The sequence below is a fragment of the Solanum tuberosum genome, unplaced genomic scaffold (assembly GCF_000226075.1).
Source record: "Solanum tuberosum cultivar DM 1-3 516 R44 unplaced genomic scaffold, SolTub_3.0 scf00136, whole genome shotgun sequence".
NCBI lineage: Eukaryota > Viridiplantae > Streptophyta > Magnoliopsida > Solanales > Solanaceae > Solanum > Solanum tuberosum.
Window position 1 is genome coordinate 177,341 of NW_006239061.1, and position 10,399 is coordinate 187,739.

General features: G+C 33.4%; 1 protein-coding gene across 1 annotated transcript; it reads right to left on the bottom strand.

The window, feature by feature from the left end:
* Window positions 1-2,544: 2,544 nt before the first annotated feature.
* On the bottom strand, window positions 2,545-9,416 carry LOC102587723 (GATA transcription factor 28-like). The gene is made up of 7 exons (XM_006351657.2): window positions 8,994-9,416; window positions 7,991-8,074; window positions 7,771-7,904; window positions 5,717-5,824; window positions 5,240-5,345; window positions 3,133-3,204; window positions 2,545-2,997 (listed from the first exon to the last, which is right to left on the bottom strand). Exons 1-7 carry the CDS (start codon window positions 9,399-9,401, stop codon window positions 2,923-2,925), a joined length of 987 nt encoding a protein of 328 aa, XP_006351719.2. The 5' UTR covers window positions 9,402-9,416; the 3' UTR covers window positions 2,545-2,922.
* Window positions 9,417-10,399: the final 983 nt, after the last annotated feature.

Genomic DNA, 10,399 nt, shown 5'->3' on the forward strand with positions numbered 1-10,399 from the left:
TTAACTACATAATTATAATTAGTTAAATTATTTTTTTTGTTTTTTTTTAATTCTGTAGTTTCTTATTAAAATTAATTTTTTTGAACATTTGCGATGGTCACTGATTTAGTTTACAAATATTTTTAAAATTTTAATTTAATTATTTCTTCTTTGTTATTTTATCTTTCATAATCTTAAATTGCATTTTCAAACTATTTAATTTTTAGTTATTTTTACACTAATTTTACTAAACTTTATTATAATAATTAACACCTTTCAAAGCTATTTTAAAAGTAGAAAGTTAACATGTGCTGTTAGAATATTTTTTTTCTTTTTAATTTTTTAACGCGTAATTTAGGAGTAGATAATGTTAATAAATTTTATTATAGCACTTTTATATCTGTTTTCACTACTTTTTGCATAATTTTTTAAAAAATGGCAATCATTTTTTGTCTATTTTTAAAATACGGATTAAAAAAATGACTGATTAAAATTTGTAAATGGTATTTTAAATTTAATTAATATGATTATATAACTCTAATTTAAGTAATTCATAAATTAATGTTCATAATCTGAAGTTGCAATAAGTATAAAAAAATATCAAAAAAAAAGAAAGAAAGAAAAGTAATGGACTTATAAAACATGTAATTAACTTTCAGATTATTTAAAATATAATACATTTAAGTTATTGTATGTACTAAATGTATATATTTTCTAGCAAAAAGAAAATGCTTAATTCTAAAAATTCTCGACAAAATCTCTACTCTTTTACTATGTTTGTCACTAAGAAAAAAATTGCAATTTCATGCTTACCTAGATGTTTTTGTTTCCTATGTGCTTGTATTAATATTGAAGCATGGAATGTTATTGAGAGATTCATCGCCTTGCCAGTAATGTTATTTCATGAAATTACTTACATTAATGTCCTTTAATTTAATGAGGGGATAAGGTTAACCGATTGTTCTTCCATCATAAGTGTTGAGATATTGTTGGGTTTGCAAGATCTTCCTCTTCAATCAACAAAGATTTGCTCTGTTCCGTACCTATGAAGTATATATGTACATCATCGTGTATAAGAGAAAGTGTTAACAATGACAAATAAAATTGATTAGTTGATTTAACCTTCAAAATAGAAAAGCATACAAAAATATTGTTAAATTGTTCAAAAAACAATATACTTTGGTATAAGCAAGAAAAAAAATGATGAATCACATACCAAATATTTTCATCAAATTCCATTGAAAATGAGAGGAACATGAAACTTTTCCAAATAAAAACCGTTTGAAAATTTGAAAACTCCTAGAATTAAGATAAAAGGGAGAAGTTGTAACTATCTATGAAACTAAAAGTTTTAAATTTAAAATTTTAATTCTTATTTTTCAGTTTATTTTTTATTTCAATAAAAGAGTTACTGATTATTTTTTTAATATCATTCAATAAAAAAGTTACGAACTAATTTTTTAAAATTATTTCAATTATAAAAGTTACTAACGGTTTGAATATTTAAAATATTTAATTTCACAATTCAAATATGTGTTGGTTATATATAGATATATTAAAATTCTTTAGGATTTATGCATAAGTGGAACGTAATGGAAGGTTTTACAACTGACTGTTTAAAATATAATTTAGAAAAAAATGAAAAATGTTTAGTTAGTTACTCAATGTTTATATTCACATTTTATTTATATAAAGAAATTAAAAACTTTAATTTTTTTAATTTTAGAACAGATAATTTAATTTTTAAATATTTTAATTTTTGTCTTTATATAAATTTTAAAACTTATAAATTAAAAAGTATTTTTTAAAGTTATTTTTGAATTAAATATAGATTAAAAATAATTACTGCTTTGTTGTGGTGCTGATATGTGGCGTTTTTCACCTCTCCTATTATATATAGATAGATAGATAGATTCTATTGTATCGTATCGTATCGTTTAAAGTCATCGTTAGGTAACGACGAAAAGACCCATTTTATGTAACAATCGATCTAGTGTGATCGCATCGTTACCTTAATATTTTCCTCTCATTTTGTCTTTATTTATTATTTAATAATTATTATATTTCATGTTTTACCCTACATTTTCATAGTAGCTCTACCCGATAACCTACTTTACTTGTAGGTTTATCATTCAAATTATGAATGTGTGACATTATGTAAAGATAGAGAATGATACAGTCTATCCAAACATTGTATTCATTAAAACAATAAAGTACAATATAATACAACACCATACAATACGATACATTATGAAACGATGCGTAACAACCACTCAAACAAAGTGTTATGATAGTAGAAACACTTCAGAAAGTTTTTAGTTGTGTCCAACTAATATTAACATCACTAGCTCCAAAGGGGTTAAAAAGAACGAAATTGTAGTTTTTTGATGAACCACAGTCCCATAATTCTCTTCACTAATGAATAATTTTGGTAGACATTAACTAGCTCAAAGAAACAAAAAAGGGGAGGATATGCCGTATCAGAAGCACATCTTCAAACAAGATAAAAGTAAAGTTTGCTTTTAAAGTTTGCATATACTTTTTATGAGATAGAGGTAAGATCCATTAATGAAATAACACTGAATATATTGTTCTTGTGTAGTATTCGTACTAGACCAAAACCGTGGGGACAAAAAGCAAAAACCGTATGGTCCTCCACATTTGTAGTCATATACCAAATAAAAACTATTTTAAGATGCTTTTACGCTTGCATGTATCGATTCGTGGGGCAAATTCCAGATTTCAATTATACATTTGAACACCAGAATAAAACACTAAAACTCCGATTAACAATGTGGGATGCCTAAGAGTACAATATTTTACTATGTACAATCTAATTTTGGCGGATAGTACAACAAATGAATCTCAATGATTCATCTCACTTCAACATCAACTGCCACCACAATAATTGCAAAGAAGGATTCTCCCTCACAGTTCAAGCAGTCACCCCACTGGGTTGTTGTCGTCTGGAGTGATGATAGCAGCCATGGCATCCGAGCCATTAGGTTCACCATTGCTCTAGCGGAGAGAATTGTATAACAGACATTGAGCTTTAGTAAATAAACTGAAAAATCAACCTTTTATTTTTTGTTAAGTTCTACAAAGTCAATTATCTATCTCAAGGATGGTTTTAAAAAAGTGGAGATTTTGTACCTGTTCACTAGGTTTCGCAGTTTGGTCCTGAGCTCCAGGAGCTGGAACTTTAGAAAGATCTCTTAAAATTCCCTGCGGAAACAGATCAAAGGGGAGTAAAGCAGCATTCCCACTCACCAAAACCATTTAACAAATTGCAAGTGAATGAAATGATTGTTGAATGTTGAGACAGGAAAGTTTCTTTGAACTTGACAATGAAGGTGAAGGAGAATTTGATGTCAAAAGCAAAAAGAATAGTGTGTCATGAACTTTATCAGACATCAATGTGAAAAACACATGCTGGGGCTACTAATTCATCCCATATCAGGTTAATCAATACCAAAGGCCTGTCCAGCGAGCTAACAGAGAGTTATATTGAAGAAAAGGTCCAAAAGGTAGTAGATAGGTGAAAATACTTCAAATGGCAAAAGGGAAAAAAATAAAGTTGGGATAAAATTTCATTGCTCCGATAGACTTCCATTATTTAACTGTTGTAAGTAGGAGTTCAAACACAAATAATAACACCCAGTACTCAGATGATAATCTCCGGAAGCTTGAGTTGTAATTGAACGAAGTAAAGGTCACATTTGAGCTCATTTTTAGAAATGAGCAAGGAGTTTGCATACTTATTTCAATCTATTTAAAAGGCTAACATTAAGGTTTGTATCAAAAGGTAGAGTGCATGTGTAACTACTTTTAAACAGTGACTAAGAAAATGATTTATTTCATTGAAAGTAAAATCTGTTAACAGTGTGGTACTGACCAAGTATGTATCTTGTTAATAATGAAGTTAATCATCCAAAACAACAGCCTTAAAGGGATATTGATGACAAAAGAGCAATATGTTTGTCTTTATCCTGCACATGATAGACAGGAGAAGCAAAATACTGCAATGGAAGTCACACAAGTACAATTGCCAAAGAAAGCTGTTACACACAACAAGATAGAAAGGTTTTTCAAAAAACAAAGTTACTCGGAAAGAAAAATGCAGTACAAGGTGCATAATGTTCTTGAGGTATTGCAACAGTTACAAGCCATGGTGAACGAATCAAAGATCTTTTTACCCAAAAAAAGAAGAAGAAGAAGAAGAATAACTCTCGAGAAGATTGTATACTGATTTGGAAAAAGAAGATCAATAGCAGGCTCCTTTTGTTTTCTGGATAAAGATTAATAGCAGGATACTTATAAGAGAAAATATGGACTTCTCCCACTTTTGAACCACGAAATCTGTGTTTCTTCGTATGGAAAGCTATATAAGGAGCAGTTCTAACAGAATGGATTTGAGAGGAAGATAGATAATCCCTATCACTTGGCGCTCATGTACATGAAGGCGGGAAAGAATGTCAAACATTTGCTGTTACAAATATATGATTTGAGCACAGGTTATTGTGTTTACTGTTAACTGAGGAATATATTTCGGACTTCAGCAGGTGTTGCAGGGTATAGGATAAAACCATCCTATTTTTTACTCCCTATGTCCAACAATACTTGTCCACTATTGACTTTACACACTTCTTAAGAAACTATAAATAGAAGGGTAATTTTACTATATCACCCTTTGAATATAATAAATACAATGCCTTGAAAATGTAATAGGGAAATGACTATAATTAATGATAAGCGTAAATTAGAAAATAAGTGTAAAATTATCCATTGATTTCATAAAGTGGACAAGTATTGTTGGACATCCCAAAATAGTATAGTGGACAACTATTGTTGGACATAGGGAGTAGTTTTTTCTGTATTAGAGTGGAAGTTTACGAGGGGAAGCTTAAAGAATGGATCAGGGAATGTGACTGTTGTCTCTCATGTGGACAATATTGAGAGCGAAAAATCATTTGAAGGAGGTAAAAGTATTTTTATACACTTGAGCAGAATATTTTTTTTCCTCTACTATTGGAGTACACATGATATCCTAGTCATCAATGCATGCTCTTTGTACCGAACGTCCGAACCATATATTTGCGTAGAATTCTCTACTTATACATCTCGCTCTCAATCAATGAAAATGTGAATGGGTGGGAACTAATAAAAAGTAATATTGACCATGGAACAAACCATCACGAGGCATTTATGCCTATTCAAATAAAAACCATGGAAATGAGTGAATTTTCAACTCAATACTAACCTTATTGGCCCACTTGAGTCCACATGCATTACAAAGAGACCTTGGGCCAGCTGGTCCCCGACGCATCATAGGAGTGGATTTCGAACTAATATTGCAATGTCTACATCTGTTGAGAAATGGAAAGAGAAACTTCTCAGAAAGATGTTAATTGTATTTAATGTGATCAGTAACCTCTGAACCTCGAGACCATGTAAAATTGAATCTGCTGTAAAATGACCACAGATTTACATCAAATTCAATGACGGAACACAGAACAACTACAGAGAAGGGAGGTATAGCCTAGTGGTAAAGCTCTACACCTCCAACCATGAAGTCAGGGTGTTCGAGTGACTAAGGGACAAAAGTGTGAAATGCCACTGTTGGCTCCTAAGGAAGGGGAATTGTTTAACTGTTCTAGTTAAGGGGAATTTTCGGGGATGGTAAACATATTATAAGTTGAAAAAAGGAAAATCAACTACTACAGAAAATGGAACTCACGATGTTTCTTGCTCTTCTTGACCAGAGCCTTCATTCCACTCTGCAGAAGAACCTACTTCGTCAGGTATTGATTTGGCAGATGTAAACTGACCTTTCTTACGCTGCATCCTGAAAATATAACATAGATCAGATAAAGACAACTGAACAGAACAAAGAAAACGACCTAGTTTAAACCATGAACTTCAACTACAAGACTGATGAAAATATAGACAAGTACTGAAATTAATAACTTCAAAAACATAACAGGGCCCTATAACCCCTCCCTCTAGAAGAATGAAGTAAGAGAATAAAATTAAATCATATTGACTAGAGAAAGAACTAGCATAACATCTAAGGATACCTGCACAACTTGCAAGGTCAGATGTCACTATAGACATCCTTTAGCAAAAGTCATTTCACTTGCATGGGTTGGAAGCAGTTCCCTATAATTAAAATATACCGCAGTTGAAGATTGATGCATGGCCACATGAGAGGAGCTAGTAAAATATCCATTCTTGCACCCGAGCGTATGGCATAGTCAGTAGTCAATAAAGCAATGGAACTAAAAACACGTTTTGGTGCTCTATTGCATAATGTGGTCTTCATTATTATGCAAAAATCATGTTTTATATTTTATACTAAATGTGGGAAGACCTCAAGTCTAAAGTTGAATAACCAAATTGTCCATCAAGTTAATGGACCATTTGTCCCTTCTTTTAAAAAAAAGGCTTCTATTAAATGAATAAAATAATAATTCAGCTACACTAAATTGGAAACGGGAGGGCTCTTACATCTTCTCGTACTTGCTTTAATTATTGTCATTTATCCACAGTTTTGTAACTCAGACCATTTTTAATAGTACTATTTATGTGCTTTTTCAGTTTTACACGTGCAAAGCGCATACCCAGAAACTAGTTTAATTTATGCCAAAGGACTAATATTTAACAATTGAGAAATCCCTAGGACCAATGGCGAACGGCTTGAAACTCGGTGGATAGAGGCCTGCCCATTTACCCTTCTCCATTTAAATACCACACATTCAAATACCAAAGATTGGGGGACAATGTTTCAAGTTTTCATATTGTGAAGTGCACTACTTTAGTGCCAGTTGTACCACATGCTCCAAAGTCCGCAAAATTGTGGGACACTTGCATTGATGGAATACAAGGCGCTCAGTAGGAGGTCATGTCTCATCCTTTAAATACTATTACACCTCCCTTCCCTCTTATAGGATAATGTTTTCACCACTAATTATCCTATTATATATCCAATGTCAAACTAGTGCACTACAATTTCCTCGTTATAACATTCTTTAGTTAGTGCTACCTCATTCCTTAAATGCTGCAGTTGACCTTTTTTGATGCACAAACCTAAGGAAAAGAGGAAGTGAGAATTTTGTCCCATAGCAACAGTTTTTTAGCAGTCAGGTCATTTATAAATTTCATATTCACATTCAAACAATGCCTTAGATATGAAATAAGTGTGTGCACCTAGGGTGCACTCTGCTTTTTTAAGACAAAGTAAGATGCACCTCAGGTGATCCTGCCATAGTTTTATTTACATATTCAGTCATGACACACTCACTCCACTCTTTTTACTTTTTTTGCAAGGTAAGATTTTTATTGATCCACAATACCAAGGTAATTCTGTAGAAAATTACTAAAAGTTGAAGTTGACTCATACGATTCGCCAAGTCCAACAAGTCAGCCCAGTTGAAAATAATGTTCCTTCAACATAAATGCTCTTCTTGCCTTCAAAACACCTCCTTTACCATTCCAGTCAAATAGTTCAAGCAATGCATAAAGCTGATGTAGAGCCTCTGCCGCAGATCCCCTCTTGTGTATAACACTTAGCCAATGTCTTTCCCACTCTTCTTGTCAACTTAATTTAGAAGGTCAAGCTCAATTAGTCCTATCAATCATTACTCATTAGCACAGAGGATGGACAATTACAGATGGGACATCAATCCTGACAGACATCAATTTGCCTGTTGTCTCCACTAGTTCCTACTTCCTAATATGGTTCAATCAAGCAAACAAGACAACATCATGCATTAAAAACTGCAGTTTTATTACCTCATCGCAACTTCCTTCCGCACAGTATAGCGGATCTTTTTATCAAAACACCGTTCTTTCCTCTTTTCCCTAAAACGATTTAAAGAAGCAGCTCTTTGTGGTTGATTCAATCTTCCAGGAAAGTCACCTGAAGCCTGTGAATATTGCCGAGGAAGTGCCATAACTGATTATAAACCACCAGTCTGGTAAAAGAATGTAAGCGGGAGATAAAGATGAATACCCTCTGACTTTGGGGAGCCACATTGACAGCAGGGATGCCAGGAGGGACTTCGTATCCCCCCAACAGTAACAGCACCGCCTGAACCTAAAACTCAATAAACATAAAAACAGAATTTACCCCTATTAAGATGATTGTAAATATCAATTTGAAGTTTTAAACCCACTAAAGGTGGATTGAATTCCACTACCAGATGCATATACTAAACAGTGTTTCTAAAAGCGCAAAAAAGCAATAAGCACCATGGAGCTTGAAGTGAAAAGTGAGAAGTAAAGCGCATGCTCATTTGAAGTGAAGCGCACAATTCTCAACGTCAAAAACAATCTTAAGTATGTGAATTTAGCACTATAACAATCAAATTGCAATTAAAATAACTAATTTCAGTATCCATAAATCTAACTCAGCGAAGTTGAGACTCAAAGCATCCACGGCTTCTCATTTGGATCACTCTGTGCATCATTTTTAACACTTCTATGATGTACATGACTTCACCCATGAAGCAACAACCTCTTACTCGGCATCATTGAGTAGATTTTAATTACAGTGATACTAAAATCATGCCAGTGAGAATCACTCCTACTCGTGGAAGACAAAAAAGACCAGCATGGCCTCTTAGCTTCATAATTTGATCAATATCAACCAATCCACCATACACATATAAGCTAACCGATTCACCAATCAAATACAATCTAATCTCAGAAACGACCAGTTTCAGAGTCTTGAATCCCCTCAACTCCAAAAGTCACGTGAGAGTGAGGCAAGAACATTTGGCCAAATACAGAATTACCCCCAATTCCAAAATTGAACCCCCCCCTAACTCACTCAATCTCTTGTAGACAGCACATTACACAAAAACAGCAAGAATCCTAGTAACGCAAAAAAATTAAATGAAGACCAATCTCGCTAAATAAAAGAACACACTACACAAAGACGAGCAAGATTCACAAAATAAAGGGGCAAACATTCTTAGTACGCACTAGAAGATAGGTCAAAGTAAAAAAAATACCTTTTCAGGTGAAACGGCATCAAATACATAAACTTCGCCTTGAAACGACAGCGTAAGCTGATCGGAAGCTCCACTACCAGCAGTAGGAACAATTTCGGAAGAGGGACCATACAAGGCGTTATGAGAAACACCTTCCACACCATTCATCTCCATAGAACCGCCGGCGCCGCCGTTGTGAAGCGCGTGAGAATGAGAGTGATGATGTTGGTCGTAGCGAATGTGAGGAGTAGGGTTGTCCATAGACTCTATTCCTCCTCCACTTCCACCACCACCGCCGCCGCCGCCAGCAGCGACGACGTCGTCATCATCGTCGTCGTCGATCTGAGTTTGCTGGTGTCTATCTTGGTGAAGTGCAGCGTTCATTGTCTCCCGTCCGTACATGTTAGCTCTGCGATTTGCTTCTGCCATTTTTGACGTCGTTGATTTATATTTTCTAAAAAAATAAAAATACTAAAAGACGTTATTACCCCCACACTGCCAGCTACTATGATCCAACATATCTAGCTCCATAAACTTTTAATCATATCCAAACAAACCCGAATCCTTAAGCCCAAAAAATAGGCTCGACAAAATTCTTCCTTAAAATAAAGGGAAAATACATAAAAATTCTCCTGAATTTGGCACGAAAACTTACTTTAGTACTTCAACTACACGGGTGTTTATATATCCTAATCTTGTTTAAAGTGAATAAATACTCCCCTAAGAATACAAAACCAGCCTCACAATGGAAAATATACTACACACGCGCCAAGTCATTGCCATATCAACGCCACATCATTGCCACGTCAGAATCATGTTGGAAATCAGTTTTAAAATTTTATTTTTCTCCTTCCCTTCTTCTCTCTTCCATTCAGAAATCAATTTTTAAATTTTTTTTTTTTTTTTCCCATCTCTCTCCAATGGATGCACTACATTTTTTTCCCTTCTCTCTCCAATGGATGCACTACCTTCCACCTCCATTAGTGTTTTCTCATTTCTTGCTTGATTATCATTAATTTTCACTAATGACTTCTCTATTTTCAACCTCAATATCTTCTAACAATTTCACTAATTTCTTTTGAGAAAATTCTCATACATTTTCTATCAATATCCATTGATGTGAGATTGCAATAAATATGGACCTACATTGAATTTTTTACCGATTTATTGCTCTCTTTGGTATTTGAGGACAAATAAATCAACTGAAAATGTAGATGAATTCGACCCTTTAGTAAAAAAAAAACAAATCCTTTCCAATATTCCATCTTCAAAAACCCTTATTTTTTCATGACATACAACAATCATAAAAATGTGTTAATGAAATTTTCTTTAGTTTGACAGAAATCTCAAGTTTGATCGGAACGAAGTTTAATGATTTTTCTCTCTTTAGTAGATCTGAAAACAAAAAAAAAAAGATGAAGATTAAA

Bases quoted from the DNA above. Each gene is read 5' to 3' on its own strand.
- LOC102587723 (XM_006351657.2), bottom strand. From the start codon at position 9,401: ATGGCAGAAGCAAATCGCAGAGCTAACATGTACGGACGGGAGACAATG. The intron at 8,075-8,993 runs GTATTTTTTTTA...ATTGAGTTTTAG, and splicing joins ATGCCGTTTCACCTGAAAAG to GTTCAGGCGGTGCTGTTACT. The intron at 5,346-5,716 runs GTGAGTTCCATT...ATTTCTCAACAG, and splicing joins CAAGAAGAGCAAGAAACATC to ATGTAGACATTGCAATATTA.